The sequence below is a fragment of the Symsagittifera roscoffensis genome, chromosome 5 (genome assembly GCF_963678635.1).
Source record: "Symsagittifera roscoffensis chromosome 5, txSymRosc1.1, whole genome shotgun sequence".
NCBI lineage: Eukaryota > Metazoa > Xenacoelomorpha > Acoela > Convolutidae > Symsagittifera > Symsagittifera roscoffensis.
Window position 1 is genome coordinate 27,740,911 of NC_087066.1, and position 21,581 is coordinate 27,762,491.

The 21,581-nt window shown below is 36.0% G+C and overlaps 1 protein-coding gene across 5 annotated transcripts in view; it reads left to right on the forward strand.

Moving 5' to 3' along the window:
• Window positions 1-21,581, forward strand: part of LOC134846205 (regulating synaptic membrane exocytosis protein 2-like) — an 81,171-nt gene that overhangs the window by 45,074 nt on the left and 14,516 nt on the right. For 3 of the 5 annotated variants that reach the window (XM_063863461.1, XM_063863462.1, XM_063863465.1), the window contains 6 exons: window positions 10,827-12,455; window positions 12,756-13,195; window positions 18,707-18,906; window positions 19,169-19,296; window positions 20,461-20,653; window positions 21,182-21,299. In XM_063863461.1, the coding sequence (XP_063719531.1) occupies window positions 10,827-12,455; window positions 12,756-13,195; window positions 18,707-18,906; window positions 19,169-19,296; window positions 20,461-20,653; window positions 21,182-21,299 (2,708 nt within the window). Of the gene's footprint in view, window positions 1-9,311; window positions 9,558-9,608; window positions 10,500-10,826; window positions 12,456-12,755; window positions 13,196-18,706; window positions 18,907-19,168; window positions 19,297-20,460; window positions 20,654-21,181; window positions 21,300-21,581 lie in introns of those variants that run through there. The other 2 variants (XM_063863464.1, XM_063863463.1) reach the window with 2 other exon arrangements.

Below are 21,581 nucleotides of genomic sequence, written 5' to 3' on the forward strand. Positions count from 1 at the left end.
AAGATCATTTTCATCACCCACAAATCCTTAAATTAGCCTCCGGTACACACACCGAATGGATTTTAAATAGAGATAAGAAACACAATGAAATTTACCAAAAAATAACGAAAAAGTTATTACAAAGACAAAACATAAATGAACAAATCAATTCACGTTTTACACCAGCTTCCGATTTAAAAATTGGAACATTTGTTTTAATACCTAATTTTAATACTCAAAAAGGAATTTCTAAAAAATTACAACCCCTCCGAAAAGGACCCTATCAAATAATTGCAAAACCCACAGATGTCACATATAAAATTATCGACTCAAACAAAAAAGAAATCGTTCAGCATCGAAACAACCTATTACCTTATTACCCAAAAGAATACGCACTCCGCGAATTAACCCAATTATATTCTTTCACAGGATTAAAAATTATTCAAAACGAACCACATCTGAAAAACACAGAACAAAATGATAACCCCACCGAAAATCAAAACACAAAACCAATCGCTACCAAAAACAATACACAAAACCATAAAGAATCTCCAAAACAAAGAAAAAATAGAAAAATGACAGAACAAATAATACCCCAAGAAGAAATAGACAAATCAGAACATAGAAAGACAACAAGACTCCGAAATCAACCACGTAAAAACTACAAAATGTTCATCCCCCAATCTAAAATATTAAAGAAAGTAGAATTTAAAAAGTAATTTTAAAATTTTATACTTCACAATCTTGAAACCTCCGTAACATTTTTCATTTCCATTTTTCAAAATAACATGCTCACAAGTACGCAATAATTCTAGTTCAAAATAGACCAATAGGATTCATCCAATCCGCCACTTTCTCTAACTCAAACTAAGATCAATTAGACGAATAATCTAGAACTCCAGGCACATCTCTAACTATAACTTTACAACCTCCAGGTCAAAAATAAGCAAACCACTCCAACTTGACAGCTAAAATAAATATCACCATAATACCGTACCCCTCCCTTATCTAATAACCCAAAGATCAACAATATTTCCCCAACTCAGACCACGAATACCCCCAAAACAAATTTGATAACTTAGCCTAAAGTCACAAAATGAAGATTTTAATTAGCCTAAAGTATAAAAATCTCACCATACCCCGGATCATTTGACAAACAAAAATAAAGAAAAAGACGACCTCCCAGTCACCATGAAAATTGCCCCCAACAATTTTTTACGAAACTCAACCCACTTGTCAAAAAACTAATAAATAATTCGACCACACTAGAAAATCGCCTCAAACAGCAAAAAATATTCGACAAAGAGATCATTTCTTAAATGCTTTTCTCTCAAACAGTCGCTCAAATATTTATCAATTTTAAACATTTTTTTTCAATACTTCAAGTCTTTATAATCTTTCTTTTTGATATCATCGAATCTTTTCTAATAATCATAATAATTTTTTGTAACATTTTTTTAATTTTCTACACAATAATTGAACTATTCCTCCAACTTTCCAAAACCCTTGAATATATCCACAGGTACGATTTTAACAACTTGTCTAAATGATACGAACAATTTTCAGTAGAACTGATATTTTTTTATTGTTTGTAATTTTCATAACATTTCTATCATCCCTCATTTTGACAATATGTAAATGTATAAAGAAAGCAATCATTACATTTGCCCTAGCAACAATTTTTCTAATTCTTTTTTTAGAAGAATATTATAATAAACATAAACCCTCTCACTAAAGTAACAATTTAAAAATCCATCAAAAATTGCTACCCAACAGTCACAGAATCAGTCTTCACCGACATCATCCCAAGATAATCCAACACCACCTTCAACTACTCAAAACCCTCAAACATCTACACGAATTTCTTTTCAAGACAATCCATACACCTTTGAAGAAAGGCACGCTCGTTTATCTGAACCACTAGAACCAGTTCAACGACAAGCATCCCTAAGTGAACCAACATATAATCTTTACCCAACACTACCACAAGAACTAAGTAGAATACGAAACCTTAGTCAAAACCAAAACACAGCAGAAATAAATAGACAAATTATACATCCTCGACGAAATAGAAATTTTCAAACTCCCCGAGTTCATTTTGATATACCTCAATCCCCAACACAAACCACTCCAGAAAACACCACTGGTATCACACCAGAAACTCCTACACTTTTTTCACAACGAAGCACTTCAAGTCTACCTTCAGACTACTTAGGTTCAACACCAACATCTGAACAGATACGTGAAAATCCCTTTAACCCCCCAAACCTAACATCACGACTGCCATATTGGACTACAAATTCATTCACACAAGGTGAACCAAATTTAGTCAATGACCCCATAGATATTTCTACGGATACAACAACATCCTCATCACTACCAGAAACATTATCACTACCATCAACACCATCAATAAGTCAATTTTCACCACTACCCTTTAACTTAAATTTTCCAAATAATCTCGACGCCAGATATCGAGAACAATCATCAATAAATATTCCTTTAAGATTAGATTGGAATACATTCACAGCACCTCCACCACTATTTGGACAACATCAAGAAAGTAACCGCCTTCATAACTGGGCACTTAATAGATTACAATATCGCCAAGATATTCACAACGATATCCGTGATCACAATATTCAAATACTCCAACAAAACAGTTTACAATTAAAATTTGAAATCACAGTTAAGTTAAATAATATTACCCAACATCCCTACCCATTAAATCCACCTAACATAACAGCTCAATCACTACCACCACCGTTTATAACTACTGAAGTAATATACAAATACGACAGATACACTAAAAACACAATTGGTTACATTACATTTTATAATCCATACTCAGGATTATCATACACATGTATATTCTAAAATTATTAATTTTTCTCCAAACCCTTTTTCTAATAACCTCAAATCAAAATATAAACCCTTCCCCTCGTACAGGACCACAAGATTTATTAGTAACACATTACGATTGCGAAGAAAATGAACAAAAAACACTACATAAATATGCAATCAATCAGGTATCACAATGTGAAACAGAACCACAAGCTATAGAAACCACAGATATAATAGCAACACTCTATTCAAAAGCCCGAGCAACAACAGTTACAGGTTATAAATTCACAGCAACATTTTCCGAAAAGAAAGTACATTGTTCACAAGTCTCGAACGGAAACAAAAACCGACTTGACCATGAATCATTCTACCAAAGTAATATAGAACGTCTTTTACATCTCAATCCCGACGATTGTAAAAATGAATTACTTAGACTAAACATCACAAAAAATAAAAACTCCCAAAGAAAATTAGTTAATTTTCAAGTTTTTTCAGACTCTGTACATCAATCACAACTTGAAAGACACCAAGGACATATAAGACTAGACGAAAAATACCCGTATAACGGCGCACACGGACGATTAACCTATGACCTACATGATAAACACTGGATACCACACATTGGTATAAATAACCCATCAAACTGCAAAGCAGACACAAAAAATAAAGGATACCAAGAAATAATGTTTTTCGATTGGAAAATACAACTCGAAAAAATACAACTCACACGAGATTTATCTGATAATACAATGATCTACCAAGGAATCCGACTACCTTGTAAAAATGATCAAGGATATTGCGACCCTACAACGAGAACACAAGCAACAATTGTTTGGTTCCCCGAAGACACATGTACAACATTTCAAGTAGCAAAAATACACGCTCGTATGATAAAATTTCACGAAAAATATTTCATACAACCAATTCCATATGAACAAGTCCATCCATCACGCAAACTAAGTTCCGATTTTCGAAACATAGACAATATAGAAAATAAATTGACACGTTTTCAAATATATCAAGAAACAGAACTTGCATGTAAATACAGGAATCCACTTCACAGAACACAATACTCTGAAATATTAGTTGAATATGAAAAAGGATTCGACATGACCACTGGTAAAGTAAAAATCGACCCATACGCCACAGGTCATCCTCTAAACGAAGGAACATCCTATATACCAGTTAATTTTGAAAAAAGCAACGGACAACCTGGTGGACATCTAAAACCTTATGACACCAGAAGCACACGCTTACAAGAATTATCACTAATGAATACTACATATTTTGGTAATATCCACTATGATATTCATTTGGATATGAAACTAGACTATACAATTAGCCGCATTTTTCAAGAAATGTCACTCTCTGAATTAGAAACACTACATCAACTATGCGAATTAGAACGAACACAAATACTACAATCACTTGCACTAGCAGTATTAAAAATACCCTACGCAGGATACTTATTATCAGGAAATAGATCAAATTTTTTAGACTACGAAGGAAACATCTTATGGTTTTATACTTGTACTAAAAAAGTATCACCACTATACGTTTTTGAAGATAAACGATGTTATAAAAGAATTCCTATCTTTTATAAGAATAAAGTACATTTCGTGGATACACTTTCACGAAGAACATATTTCTGGGATACCGCAGTCCCATGTGGATCAGAAAATAGCCACAATGTAGTACAACTAAACCCTGATGAAAACAAATATTATCTTCTCACTCCATATCCCACATTAATGCAATCACTCAAAAAATTTTCACCAGAAAGCATTCGCGCTATTGCTCGAAACCCAAATATAGACTTACAATCAATAGGAATCTATTCAAAATCAGATATTCAACATCACATTAGAACACAACAATTCCAAGAATTATTAACACAAATGGACACTATACAAAGACAATCAATAGACCAAAACTTACGCAAACTTGCAGAAACCGCAGGATTTGCCGATATCTACACGCAAGACTATAGCGGATATTTTAAAGACATAAAAGATTATATATATCTAAACGGCGAAAAATACCGTCCCCAAGATATATCACCAATTAACATTTTTAGCTTTGTTACACTCAAAAATGAGATCCTAGATTTTCTAGGATGGCCCTACTACATCTTAGAAAAATTGACTATTTTATACGCAATGTTTAACTTTATTGGATTTCTTTTCTCACTCTTAAAAGGAATCTACAATACATGTGCTATACACACACAAGTAAACAGACAAGCAAGCGTAGCACGCATACTCTTTGCAGGATTTTTTGGAATTTTTTCCACATCTATAAACAAAATTCTTTTAGACGCACAAATAAAAGAATATAACACAAAAATAACAACACGACAAAATACATACGACGAAGAACATAACAATGTCGACACACAGCCAACGGCACCACAATTACCACCCCTACCAAATAACCATCCACTATCCCTAGCCCCGCGAAATTTTAGAAATTTAGCAATCACACATAATCCAAATTTTCGACTCACCACATCACAAAGTCCCGTCCAACATATAATGACACATCCATCACAAGATGATAATACTTATGAACAAATTATTGAACAGCCCCATACCACCGCTTTTCAATCTCAAAATAATAATTTTTTTAGCCCACGATGAGCCGCCAACTTGGATCACTCCATCGATCAAATTCCCATCCAACCAACCTTACCTCTTCAATCCCAATAATACCACTTTTTGCTTTTCCGCCACCCGATTTTCCATCTAGCAATGTAACATCAGGCATGAATTCCGACACTAACTCACAAATTTCAGTTTTATACTCCATTTCACAGCTAAATAACCCGAATATTGAAACCCCCGACGAATTTGCCGACTCAGAACCATCTCCATCCAATAATTTTCATAACCCTTCTCATTTTTCTCAACCTCCTTTTCAACCCATATTATCAAATAACCCTGACCCAATCACTCCTACACCCTCTTATGCTTCCCAAGTTACCCCAACCTACTCCTCATACCATTCTGACCAATCATCTCCAGACACCCCCCGAATCTCCCCAGAGCTAGACAATTTTATTACCCTCCAACAACAACCCTACCACCTTAACACCCCGACCATAAACCAAATCTCCTCCACTACAAATTCATCCAATCCCCCTACACCCTCTTCAAATTATACCGAATCATTAGCACCATCATCCACATCAACTGAATCCTCACTCAACACTAATAGAGCTTATCGCACTTTTAAAAGAAAGTTCCCCAACCATCCTTTCCCAGCAAAACCAGGAACAGCCCGAGAATACATCAACCACCCCCAACATACTAACACTAGAGAATTTTTAGCCATCACTTTACCCTCATTTCCACAATACACCTTAAACACCCCTCATGACGCTAACGAAACACGCAACTTTGTAGACGAATACGTTTTAATGCCCACTCTCTCTTGGACCTCATACTATCATTTCACTAACCCTCTTTGCTTACCTTTAACTAACACATCCATTGATATAGACCGAAACAAAGACATGCTATATCGACTAACTACACCACTCACCGCTAGACAATTTACTTACGTTGGATATAAAAAATCACTAAAAATACACACTGCACCTAGAGCTAACGAATACACACTAGAATACTATGATCACAACATCATCAGAGCTAACCAAGATCAATTCTTAGACGACGATCGCTTCGCTAACCCACAAATCACCGAGAAATTTTTCATCAAGACACCATATGTATTTACACTAAACATCTTCGACCGAAAGTTTGATCACATTATTTCAGAAGCACTAACAAGCACACAAGCGTACGAAAGTTTTAAAGAACGCTTCCAAATCTTTTCACTAACCTTTCATTTCCTTGCACCACACGAAAGAGATTTACACTGCTCACACGATATTATGTTGCGAACTAAACAAACACATACATACAGTTACTATCGTTTCATCCAAAATCACTTTGACCTCCACACACCCTCTAGACAACCACACCATCGCTTTCAATTCATCAATTCAAAATACACTTCACCGTATTTCCTAAATTTCACATATTGTATTAAAAATACTAACCTTCATGGTATTCTTCGTAATTATGACCCCATAACCCAAATGTATATTTTCTGCCCCATCACCAAGACCTTCAACGCAGAAGAATCCCGACCCTTCCTTATCCCGCACGAGTTTGTACAGCCTATAGAAATCCCCATTTTAGAATTCATCCACAACACTAAATTTAACCACAAGTTATATAACTTAATCCAAAACACACCTTATGAGTTTGCAGTAGGCACTGAAGAACTAACCACTATTAAGGCACTTCAATTGCTTTGGCCACTACTTCAAACTAAAAATATCATCCGCATCTTAGCTAAACTACTAACAACTTCAGAACTAATTCACGATATCTTCCCCCACGGTTTTTTCCCCGACGACTAACAGGTAAGTATGAACTAAATGAATATTACTAACTAATTAAAATATTGAAAAACTCACCATTCCTTATTCATGTTTTCTTTAGATTTTTAGCCTTCATCTTCAATCATCTGAAAAATTCACAAAAGAAAAATAAAAAATAGCAAACTTCTTCAAAACTATTTAAAACCCTATTTAACTTTTGCACCAACAATTAAATAAATATAATACCAATGCAGTAAATTAATTTATAAAATTTTCCCCTAAAAGCAGTAAATCTACATATGATGAAAATTTGTATCTTAAAATTCCCCCATTACTAGCAGTAAATTTCCAAATTCTATGCAGTAAATTAATAAAATGCAATTGCAGTACTAACCTTTTGATATTTTCATTCATTCGCACAGAAATTCTATCCACACTCGCACAGCTCGCCCACGAAAAATTGTTTAAAATAATGAATTTCAGTTTTAAGTTTTCACACTCAACAACTCTAACAAATAATAACAAGTTTCAAACTTTCCTTTAACCCGGTTGGAAAGGAATCATATACTAAACAAAACTAACCAACGCAGCTTACTAAATACCACAAATCATAAAATAACAGCATGACTAAGAAAAGGAAACCAACGGTACCCAAACCGGATTAACCCAGTTTAAAACTGGATAATTTATTCTTTTGAAGACTATTACAAAGTCTTAGAAAGAAATAATAAAACACAAAAAAGTCAAAAGACAAACCCATACCACAAACAATTTGCTTTTTGGAAAAAGTACATAACCAACAAAACATAAGTAAAACCACAACAAACCCAACATAAAATGTTGTCACATAACAGGACCCCTCATAAAAACCGCATGAAATCATACTCCCACACCTGGCCTAACCCACCAGGAAAGGACGTCCTGAGCATGCTCTATAGCCGGCCTAACCCACCGTGCTACATCCACGCTTTGTGACCACACCTTTATTTTTAATAAGAGCTACTCAAGGGTGAGTAACTCTTCAAAATAACCGAACTAAAACAAAAAGCTTTTGTGAAAACAACTAACTAAAATCATAATTAAAAAATATTAAATTAATAAAAGTTTTATAAAATGTAAAATCACATGATGCAATATATAGATCAGAATACAACACCAAGGACGAACATCAAAAGACAAGACGACCTCACTACACTCGAGAGAGAATGACCAACTATAATCGATATGCCGCTCACAATCACAACTCAAAGGATTTAGAGTACGACTTGACCTCGCAGAAAAGGACTTCATTGAACTAGACCAATGACCACCTCGATGTTCAAGTATACGTACAGATCCGAGTAACCAGGCATCCCCTCCACGCACAATCTCCACGCCATTCCCGAGCTAGATCAAACACAAAAGAAGTTCTCTCCGAAGAACAGAAAAACCTGACATAGCCAACCATTCTGAAACCAGAATTGATGCTGTTGCAGAGACTCAGTCGTTGTCACAAGAAGAACACAACGTCTTGTGTCCTCAATTCCAGATCCCTGGAACTTCCTTAACAAAAAGGAAACAAAAGAAAAATGATGTTCGCCAAATACCAACGTCCATCATCCATCCTTGAACTACAAAAGAACTGTTCTAAAAAACTCTGTAAAACCCGGATGGGTGGAACCTGATCTAAACTATATTTTATGATTGGATAAATTAAATGTTTTACCAATGTAAAGTATTTAATATTAACCAATCATGATCCATCTAACTAACAACCCACTTATTTGTAAGTGCTGAAGTTACTTGTAATTTCAGCACCAGAGAGATTTGAATTTAACTTAGAAATTAGTTGGACTCTCCCGAGCACTTCAGCAGCCGCAATAAACCAGTATACCCTAGATCTATTGAGCCTAGCAGAGACTAGTTAAACAACCTGAGACTAGATAGTATAAGAGTAAGATTAGGATCGGTATTAGACTAAGAAGTTGCACGAATCTATCCGGCCGAAAATAAGATAGCGTGACGAGCAGACGGTGTACCCTATCCGAAATTACTCTATGAGTTACACTCCAGTCCTAACTCAATTGTGACGTTGTCCTTTCATTACGTTTGGTGCCTTTACCTTCAGTTTTTACAAAAAGGATTTGCTTAGCCACATTTAACGTTATATCTTCATGAAAAATCTGAACTAGTGATGATGTTTTATTGGTGTGCTTTTAATATTCTGAATGCGTGGTTTTTACTGTTGTTGGTATCAAATTTTTCGATATATGAAGGAGTATGAACAATGATGTCGTGGATTTTGGACGAATAGCCGATGTGAAAACAAACCGAAAATGAGCACAGTACATGCCCAAATCAAAAGGTTTGTCATCTCGTTCGATTCTGCGGCTTTTTACATAGCTTTTGTAAGCACTGGACAACTATTATGTAACTTTTAATTAATTTCTGCTCTTTGAAGCTTATTTATACATCGGCCTGTATAAATAGCACAAAAGCAACCGCTGGCTATTTGTCTCTTTTGTTTATATGGCTCTATTTTTTTTTAGTTTTGCAACACAGTGTTTGATGTGACGGTGACTGCCATCACTTGCCTCAGGAGATATTGCTCTTTTTGACGCCTGCTCCTTTCCAATGTGCTCTCAAATCAATTTTTTATTCTTTTCTTTCTATCTGGACAAACGTGGTTCAAATAAAAGCACTTTTCTTCCCGTCCGCAGTTTGAATATTCAATAACTAGACTGTGGTTTGCGGCACATTATAATTTGTTTTTCTTTCGTCATTACGAATTTTGATTGAATTTATTGCGACAAATATATAAAAATGTGGCGAATATAGAGAAATGTGAAATCTTTTGATGCGGGTGCGTCTGGGCCGGCCATCTATTATTGCTGTCTGGAATGGGTAGGGTCTACTAATCATTGTCTCTGAATGAGTTAGTAAAAAATCAATTATGTCTACAGGCGAATAAAAACACCCACCAACCAACACTACCCGTCATTGCCATACATGTTGACTTTGCATATTCGATTTTACTCATTCTGTCCTGCCAATATCGAAATCTGGTGAATTTTTTTATTCCATTTTGTGCTAAAATAATTCAGTGCTAAACAGTCATGATCGAGGATGTATAATGGCATCGTATCTATAATTAAAATCCCTATTACGCACCCATTATTCACTGATCCCACCCACACTACCTTCTACTGGAGTAACTCGTTTTATGATGCCATGTGCCGTGGGGATGAAGCGACAACAAAGGGAATTGAAATAGCCACCCGTCCCCATCTAAACGCTGTTATTTCATGTAATTTATTTTTGTATCATTTGACCTTACCATTTGACAATCATTTCGTAATCGGATGCTTTTTAACAGGTGATTCTAAGAGCATGGAGAGATGATCAAATGATTTCATTTCAATAATTTCGCTCTCAAAAATATGCATTTAGCGAAAGATAAGAAATGGTTGCTAAAATTGATTGCTTATATTTTCAATGTTTTTTTTAGATGAAAGTGGAGAACAGTTCTCATTATTTGGCATTTATTTATAAATTTTATCAGGACGTTGTTCATTTTTTTAGGTTTCTAATGTTTCCATTATAAAATTCGATCAATTTTGTCCTTTCGTTCTAGCTAATATGGCTCTGCAATCTATGCAAGAAGAAACAAGAATTGCTGGCAAAGAGTGGAAAATGGATGCGAAACCCGTCTCTGCCTGACTTAGATCCTTTATTCCCGCAGCCAAACAAAGAATCTGATCAGAATCCGGCAGCATCCTTGACAAATCCCGGAAGAACTCAAGACCTGTCGTCGAATCCCAACATGCCTCAATCATCGAACATGATGACCCAGTCTAACCAAAATTACAACTTTCAAGGGCCACCTGGAGGCAACTCAGTTACGATGCCGAATCATATAAATGCGAGCAGCAATCAGAATACCAATAACAGTATGGGCATGACAAATAATATGAGTAACGTAAGCGGAAACTCAAACCTGCAAATGACTGGATCAAATTTCTCGTCTGGGCAACAAAATAACCAAGGCCAGTTTCCTGTGTCTTCTATGAATCAGCAAAATTCCGTCAGCAAAAATAACCAGGCTTCGTCGCCGTTTTATCTGGGATCATCGTCAACCAGTAGCATCTCCTCAAATCAACCTGTCAGTCAGAATCAACAGAATCAGAAGTCTCAGGGTGATTTGAGCCGACAGAATAGCGTGACGATGCCTGTTAACATGCAAAACTCCTCGAATCAGAATAACCAGTTTAGCAGCCAAAACAACCAAAACTACTATAATAGCAGTGACCCAAGTTACAATTATCAAAATCAAGGGCAGTATAATTCGAATTCCAATTTTAATGCTAACATTAACAGCAATAACATGAACAACAATAGTAGTAGCGGGCTGTATGTCTCGCCATCCCCAACAAATAATTTTGGCTCTCAGACTAGTTTAGTATCCCATATGCAACCCAACAACCAGCAAATGTATAGCAGCAATACCAACTTGAACCAAATAAATCACGGTAACATGGGTAATATAACTAACAATCAACAGCAAATCAATAACTCGCAATATCAGCAAAATCAACAACAGCAATCTCCGTATCAGCAAAATTACCAAAACAACGGCGCTTCCACAAATAATTCGGTCCTTAATAACCCTACAGGGAACAATATGACAAACATGGGAAATCCCGGAATAACTCAAGGGCAGTTTGCGCCAAACGGAAACTTGGTTAATAATCAAAACATGCAGAATAAAGTACCGGGTCAACTTCAGACTCCTAACTTGAACAGTGATAGTCGGAGGCCTTCAGCTGGTAACTTGTTCCAGATGCTTGGTCAGAAAATATTACCTGTTGTGGGCGGAGCGAGTAAGACCGTAACATCACAATCTAGTCAAGTTGCAAACCAGAACACACTAAACTCAAACCAAGTACAACAAAATCAACAAATGATGATGGGTAGTAAAAATCAACAACAGGGCGGCATGGGTAATAATATCCCACAAATGGGGTTCGGAAACAATCAACAACAAGGTCAATGGTTCAATAACCAGCAGTCTAATCAACAGCAGAGTTTCTACCCAAATCAGCAGAACCAAATGGGTCCAAATCAGTTTAACTCGATATCCGGACAGCCGCCTATGGTACCTGCAAGAAGAGGCATGCCCTACAGAGGCAGAGGCTTCTACCCAAGAAGGGCGGGATTCCATCATGGATTCAATAGGATGAGACACTCAATGCCCGCAGACCAGGTAGTTCATCTTAAAACAATCAATTTAAAAGTCATGATTTTACGGAAAATGCAGCTATTATAATTTTCAGTTTAATGACCTAATGAGTCTGAGTGAGTCAACGTTTTAACTTAACTTTACAGCTACTTGCCATCGATTTTTTTTTTCAAATATGGTTTTTGTATTAGCGCTTTCGCATCAAGGTTAGTTTTCATGTTATTTGTGTCGCATTATGCGTCGTATTTCATAACAGTTACAGCTTATCATGAATATATTTTTTTGGTACTTAAGTTGTCTTGATTTTGTCGTCTATTGTTGCAGAGATACATGCGTGGTGGAATGAACTCCCCTTTCTCCCCCTACGGTCGAGGATCATCGATGCCAGCTTCGCCTAGCGATATAAACTCGAACCGGAAAGTATCGGCGCCTTCTTTTACAATGCCTAACTACCAGGACCCATCCCAGTACGGAATGCAAAACCCTAATCAGGGCTATAACAACGGAGGGATGAACCAGCCTGGCAGTATGCCAGATAGTCCCCAAATGATGACACAAGGAGGTCAATCCGGCATGTACCCTATGAGTGTTGCGGAATTCGAAATGGACGGGAGGCATCATAGAACTGGAGGCGGAAGGAGGAGGATGGGGAAGAGAGGGATGCTGGACAAGCATGACTCATTCAGTTCGGATATGTCGGCTGGTGATTGGAGACCTGGAATGACTAAGACAACGCCTGTGCATTATTACAACAGAGGAAAAAGGTAAAAAGAATGGCCAGTTTTGTGCAAGTAGAACAGGTCGAACAGAAATTATTTTGTTCGATTTTCTTTTCAAACTTGTCGTTTTTCTTGAGCGTGGCGTGGCGTGGGTAAAGGAACTTGAAGTAAGTTGAAGAACTTTGGTAGGTGGCTCAATTTGTGCCAGTTATCTTTTCACTTGCCAGAGCAAGTTATGTTCCCAGAGCAAGTGGCTTTTAATCGGTAACTGGACTTTTTTCTCGTAAACAAGTTTTCTTGCCCTTCTGCTGCTCAAATCCTGCCGCTGATCAGACATGCGGAGTTTTCTGAAAATTCAAAAAAAAACTACCAATTTACACAAGCGAAGCGTAGTGTATTATTATGAAGAAATCGCAAATAGAAGTCCTCATTTAGTGGCACTTTTGGTGTATTTCAATTTAATCATATTTAAGCATAAATAATTTAATGGCTATATTGCTTTGTTTTTGGCTAGTGTTAGGTCCTATTTGAAAAAAAAACATCTGTTATGAAAGTGAATGGGATTTGTTGTTTTTCGTTTTTTTTTGCGACGCTTTGGAAAATTTTGCGCTATTCGCAGAAATTTCAATTCTTCTCAAAAACTTTTGTAAGGGTTTTCAAAAAAGTGGAACCAATGGAAAAACTGTCTGCTCTTCTTTGTGCCTCTACATATCGCTACTCTCTTTTCATTTTAGTTCCCGTTGTACGGCTTTCGAAAGTTACAAACACAATACAATTTTAAAAACCCATCTGAGGTAAAATTTTGAATCAAAAAAGCAAATTATGGGGATCTCCACTTCTCAAATAGCTGTTCCCCAAATTCGGTAGAAAATAGCCTATTTTTTGCCATTTCGGTTAATTTTAAAACTTTTTGACTTTTCTGAAAAACTACCTGAGATTAATGGTGCCAGCGAATATAAAAAATCTGGTATGCAAATCTTTCCTGCTCAAGTGGCTATGCCCTGCGTTTTGAAAAAAATATCGCTTTGAAAAATGTCCAATTTTTGAAATTTTGCCTGTTATTCTTTTTTTTTTAAATAACCTGCTGATTCTGAAGTTGATAGTTCATTCAAATTATCATGCCGCTTAGCTTTTCTATGCCGCTTAGCTTTTCTATGCCGCTTAGCTTTTCTATGCCGCTTAGTTTTTCTCTGCGCAGTCCGTTTTACCCTGTTTTTTTGGTAGAAAATGTGATATGGATTTAAGAAAAATTATTTTTAAATTTTAACCGTTTTTTAATTCGAAATTTCGTTATTTTTCTCGAAAACTACCAGCTTAATCTGAGATTAAGGGTTCAATCTAAAAATTCAGGGTGCAGAAATCTTCAATCTGAAAATCAGGTTGTGGAAAGCAGAGGCAATTCACCTGCGTTAGTAGAGAAAAGTTTATGGATTTAGGAAAAGTGAACTTTTTAATCGATTTTTGGAATCTTTTTTCATTTTTTTTTCGAAAAAACTCAGCCAAATCTGAGATAAAGACTGTATTTCAAAAAATTTAGTGAAAGTTTTCACGTTTAAATAAGCGGTTCATCTCCTTCTTAGCAGAGAAACACTAGGGTTTAGCGTAAAGTCCTTTTTTGAAATTTTGAAAACGACGCATATTCGTAGCAGTACCATATACGATTAAGATTGTTAGAACAGGTAAATCTAGCATTAGCTGGGCCACTAGTTTTTTTCCAAGCGACTGTGGTGCAGATGCGAGATCGTGAGACTCCTAATCAACAGGTCGGTTGTTCAAATCCGGAAAATTTAAGTAATTTTCTTGGTCAAATTTTTGCTGCATAACATTGGAATTTTGATAGAAACTGTAGCTGCTTTATTGGTGGCTACTGTTAGTGAAATTACAAGCTGTCGTTGAGCAGATGTGAGAACGTGATACTATTATTTTCAAAAAAAAATTCAAGTTTATTTTAAATCTTTTCCTTATTTCACTTTTTTTTGCCTGTTTAGAGCTCTTTTTTCATTTTCCTCGCTTGTGTTTGCGAAGAGTAGATTCGCCTCTGTGTTATTACACTTTCGATTAGCTTAGTGTATTTTTAACGTGCATTTTTTCTAACCTAACTCGCCAATAGAAGTGTTAACTTATTTGAAATTGTCCATGTAGCATTGGAAATTGGATAGCATCTGTTCTGTTTAATTTGTGGCTAGTGTTTGGTACCATTATGCTTCCGTGGCTGAGTGGATAGTGTGTGCGTCTCTTAATTTCCAAGTCGCAGGTTTTAATCTCAGAGGTTGCCGACTTTTTTTACTAATTCGAAACTTTTTTCTAATTTCATTTTTTCTCGAAAACTACCCGCTCAAATCCGAGATTTTGAAATTCAATGGGTAGAAGTTGTGGGAAGCGCACTTAATAAGCGGCTGCGCCCATTGTTTTCACACATAAAGTAATGACCCTCGGGAAGGTGCATCTTTTGATTTATTGTCCGTTTCTTAAAACAGCTTTTTTATCTGTTGCTTCAAAAATTTGTTTGCCGCAAAAAAAATTTGGTCAAAAAAGGGTATTTATAGTGGTCTGAAAGTGCTAAGAAAATTTAATGGTTCAACCTAAAAAAGGTCGACGACAAAACAATGAAGCTTTTTCACACTTGTGCACGTATTGCAATGGTACGCCTATTTTTTCTAACCTATGTTGCAAATATTGAAGCCACTTTTGTAGGAATCTTTACAGCTTTTTGATAGCGTATGCTTTGGCATGCGATAAAAAAAATAAGTTAACACAGTTGATGCATTTTTAATGAACCAAAAAGCTATTTGTTTCAAACAACAGCACAATAATAACTCTATTTCAGAGTTTTCCTGCTCAATATATCTTCTTTTTTTGAAATGCACAAGGTATACGTAACTTGGCTTTATGCTGACCTAATTATTACATGCAAAGTTAGTGTGGATGCTCTGTTTTTGTATTCCAAATTATTACCTGCAAAGTTTTGTCTATTAGAATTTGGTGCTACTTTTGCTGCATAGCATTGGCAATTTATTAGCATATCTAGCTGCCTTATTTGTCGCTGGTGTAATTAAATTATCAAGGTTCCTTGGCGCAGAAGCGAGGACAGGGGACCTCAAATTTCCTGGTCGTAATATCGAATCCACTACATCAAAAGTTTTAATTTTTAAGGCCTATTTTTACTTTTCCTTTTCTTATTTCAAGTTTTAGTGCCGCTTTTTTTGTGTTTTCGCAAGTATCTGCAAAGCGAAGATTTGTCTCTGTGTTCATTTGAAGTTGTTGAATTTTTGTGGACTTTCGATTTTCATCCTAATTTTTGACGGCTTGTTTTCCGTTTTTGTTCCAAATGCAATTTTTATTAGCTGGTACGCTGTTCAAGCATATATTTTCCAACTCCTACTTTTTGAAATTCGATTAACGTAGTTCAGACTCTTATATAGTTTGCGCTGATTCTTTTTCAGGAAAAGTCCTAAACTTTGTTCAGGATCAAATTTACATTTTCGCGGTTTGACTTTTGATTTTTTAAGTTCAGTCCATTTTCTTTGTTAAAAGAAGGGCAAGCTCATAATCGAACAGCAAGAGTGTAAAGGTCACAGTAACGTGATCGGCTTCTATTTACGAAAATGAAATGAAATTTTCAGATAACCAGCGGAATAAAAATTTTACTCATTGATCCAGTTTCCAAAAGTGTCGATCATAAATTTTTCTAGAAACTCAAATTAGCTTTAAGAGAGGCCATCTATTTGTTTCTTTGAAATTCGAAAGTTGATATTTTTTCAAAAAATTGAGTCATAGCTTTTTTTGTTTACTTGCATTTATCGACTCTTTTCCAATCAATGTATCGGATATGTTTTTTTTCAATTTTTTAGGAGCACTGGAAAATTTTTCAATTCACGGAAATTTTTTTGGTCAAAAACTACGTTAAGGATTTTCGAAAAAGTGATGTCAAAAGAAAGATGGAAAATGTAGGCTCGCTCTCCTGTGTGCCTACATATTCCATTGCTTTTTTGGAATTTTACGAGAGGAATGGAATTTGAAATTGGTATCTTGGAAATTGGACGAGCCACGCAGTTTCTTCTGCAATTTTTGTTCTTGTGTTTAAGAGAAATGAACGTAGTAAAGATTCTTATATAGGTTTTGGTCATTTTTTTTTCAGGAAAGTCTTAAAATGCTCTAGTAACTACAGATGTGCATTCATACATGTTGATGCATTTATGAATGCTTTTAGGTATATATGCACTTTTTGAGTTCAATTGAAATCCATCTGCTGAGATTTACATTATTAGTACTCTCCAAATACGAACGTGAAAGTGGCGCAAAAAACGTGAACAATTTCTACTTTCGAAAGCGGGATTCAATTTTTAGATTTCTAGCGGAATGAAAACTTCCAATTTTGATCCAGTTTTCTCAATTTGGGTTAATGTTTTCAAAGAAGCGCCAATCATAAATTGTTCTAGAAATTCAAAGCTTTGCAATGATAAACAGTTTGTAACAAGAATATCCGGTTGCATCTGTTTTTTTCTTTGAAATTCGGTTTTTTCAAATTTAAAGTTTGCTTATTGGTTTGAGATTTTAAAAAAAATAATACAATTTTAGAACAATTCGCTCATGATCGGGTGCAACCTTATCAGTGACAGAAATATTTCGTAAATCAGTTGAGGCTAAAAATGTTCATCTCACATTTTTCATTGATTTAGAACAGATACAATTATCAAGATGTTGGTTGGGAAAGTAGATTATGGTTGTCGCGGCAACTAAATAAGTTACTAAGATCATAGCTTTGCAATGATAAACAGTTTGTAACAAGAATATCCGGTTGCTATGCATGTAGTTCAGAATATTCCGACAACATTTCAAAACAATGTAGTCGATTCAGTCAAAAATGTAGTTATGTTATCAGCTTTTGTCTCGCTCCTTTCATCTTGCCACGCACAAAAATGATACAAACTTGTTAGCAAATGTATAAAATAGTGTGTTTTTTTGCACGCGTGGCGTGATTAGAGGAACAAGACAAAAGCTGATAACATAACTCAGGCTTAATCAACTACAGTTGTTGACAAAAAGTGAGTAACATTCATTAAAAAGTAGGAATCGAGTTGATTTCTTTTTCAGGACAAAGTCATAAATTTTGATCTTCAATTTCATTAGCTAAAAAAAGACAAACTGCGCTCTTCAAAACGAAATCGGAAATACGCGCGAAATAACGTGGATGACTTGAAACTTTTATTCCGCTGGGATATCTATAAACTAAAATCAAGTCGTTCACGTTATTTCGCGCGTATTTCCGATTTCGTTAGCCCAACTTGTAAAAAGATGAAACTTTTATTCCGCTGGGATATCTAAAAACTAAAATCATCTTTTTTCAAGTTGGGTTAATTTCATCAACAAAGTGTCAATCATAAATTGTTCTAGAAATTCAAAGAGTTTAAGGCCTACTTTTTTGAAATTCGAAAATCAAGATTTTTTTCAAAAAACAAGTCAGTCATTTTTTTTCGGTTTTCTTGCGTTCATTGACACTTCCAATTCTCTGTTGGCTATGTTCAGTTTGAATTATGCCCTATTTATCTTCTACAGTAGATCTAACTCCCTTCACTCTACTGTTCGGGACTCCAGACTGAAGGCAATGACTGGGCGGGGCCCAGATGTGATGGGTTTACTCCATAGATCCTTCAGCAGCAGTGGTGAAGAAGATGAATTGAGATCAACCACTGAGATTTCCAGTCTGGGGGACGAGTTCTTTGACGATTCAGACTACAGTATACATTCAGATTCAGGTGAGTCACCTGTTGTTCAATAGTGTTCAAGTGTGAGAAAAAGGTTTAAGACTAACCTAGTCTCGTGCAGAACTTGAGCTAAATCTATATTTTTCAAATAGTCATATTATGAGCTTTTGAAATGATGTTGGTAACAAAACAACAATGTTCAATGGTATTATTGAGACTAACAAACAGTGATGTGTAGCAGAAATTTTGTAATTTTAATAGAATTAATATGGGGTCTCTAATATCTGCTGTGTTTGCTTCCTTGGCCTGCCAGGCTGGGCGGAATCCCTCATGGATGATGACGTCATGTCTCTTCCGGCGGGTGTTTTGGGAGTGACTAACTCATCCGCCGTTTCGGTGGCCGGGGGAGCCTCGAATTCACCCTCACTCACATCCGCCAGGGTACAACATATAGTGATACCGTGGTTGATTTTTTTTGCATGAGCATGATGTGATTTTCTTATGCATCTGCTATCAGTTTGACGCAATCGCGAAGTAAAGTTTTCCTTTTGAGCTTCTGGATGCAACATCGTACGTTGTCAGGATATTCTCAGACTAAATTTAGAAACTACCTAGGCGTTCAAGGCTTTTCGAAATGAAGACATTTTCTCCTGGGGTTTTGTACTTGTCAAAATTAATTTGCTATTTAACCCGTAAGGCAGCACACTTTCTTGACACCAGGTGCCTCTGAGTTCGGACTTATTTGAGTTAATAGTATCAATTGCATTAACGTAGAATTTTTTCCTTTTGATAGTCGAAACAATTCGTAGAATTCTTTTGAATCGAAACTTCACTGCAGAAACCATGCCTAGAGATATTTATTATTTGAATATATAGGATGTCGACTTCTTTATAAGTGTATTTTCGAAGCATAGTGAACAAATAAACCATTCAATTATATCATATGATGAAAACTTGCTTGAATTATTTTCCTGCAACTATCCAATCGAGCGCAGTCATATTTCACAACTGTCACTATGATATTGGTGAATGTGATGAATTGAATATCCCCTGAGTGTAATGCAGCGAGTTAGTGCCCACTTGTAATTAGCATCATTCACCTTGCCGTCTCAATTTACCACCCTGCCCCCTAGCGGTTATGCCTCCTATACTCCCCTGACACCGGGACAACGTCATATCCTGTACTATCTCCAGGCTGTGTTGTGTACGTCGAGCAAAAGTAGAGACCTCAACCTGTGCTGGAGTGGTAATTAGTCGTTTAGCTGCCGATCACCTACCTGAGCATGGCTGACTAAAATGGATGAATTATTGAGAAGAAACATATTTCTTTTTAGGGTGCGATCATTTGTATCGTAGCATAGTTTGGCTATTGTATGATTAAAACAGAATGACTGGAACATTTTAAGGTGCGAAAATTAAGAAGGAGAAGAATTTCATACTTAGTTCAGCTTCTAATTAGTAGATGCTCTTTTGTCTAATGCATATCCTTTTCTTTGTTTGAATGCTTTTTGTCTGAAAAGTGGAATGGTGTTGACTATATTTTGTCGTTCCTCACTTTGCATGAACTGCCATGAGCATCATTTTTAATTCCTGGATATTTTTCAGCACTCTGTTCACTGGCTACCCGATCCAGAAACTAATAACCTGATTGGCCGAATGGTGTTGCCGAGAACACGCACAGGAGAACTGGGCTTGAAAGTCAGAGGAGGTCAAGTGATTACACCCGGTCATTTGGGCGCATTCATCATTAGCGTGAAGCCTGGATCGGCAGCCGACTTGATAGGCATGCTAAGACCAGGTCAGTAGATATCTTCGAATTGCCATGTTTTTTACCTTGAAAGTACCATTTGCTCAAACTGAGGTCAATTAAAGAAAGTTAAATGGTTCCTTCTTGGATTTAAATTAAATACTCCATTCGAGCAAAGTTGTAATGGAGTTTAAGCTAAGCTTGAATGTGTTATTGTTGCGAACATCAAGCTGCATCTTGCTGTTTTTAAGCTTCAGTTTTGTAACTTTTTTACTTCATTCTTTCACACAAAACAGGTACCTCAAATAAGCGTCAGATAAGATAGACTATCAGATAAGGTGATCTATTGTATTAAAGCCCGTTTAGTTTTGATTTGATTGATTTTTAGAAGTTTCCGAAAATGTTTCTCATCGAGAAAAACCGATTAGATTTTTTGCTTTGTAGACGAATTTAATGAAGAGTCACTCTTCATGGTTCTTCATTTCGCCACAGAAAACGATAGATTTACTTGTGGAAACTTAGTACTCATTGCAGAGCAACCGGCCGGCTATCGTTGGTTAAATAATTGATTATTTGTAGGAGATGAAGTGCTGGAGTGGAATGATCAGCCGCTGCGCAACCTCAGCAGGCTGGAGGTCACTGAAATCATTCTGGAGTCTAAGAGAGACACTCACGTACAACTGGTTGTATGCAGGAGGTATTCTAAGCATCTACTTCTGTTGTTGTTTTTTAGTAGCAAGAAGTCTGTTATTTTCCAATACAATGAAAATACTCGATGCACTTTGCTGGGCTCTATCTCAAATATACTCGCTTATGTCCACTCCTTATGAATATATTTTCTCTTGCTCATGAATATACATGAATCTACTTTCAAAATTTACATGTAATGCACATACATGAGTGTTGGAAAAGAAATAAATCAGCATCAAAGACTAAAACAGAATCTGAGGAATTTGTGTGGAGGAGATAAAAACCCTAA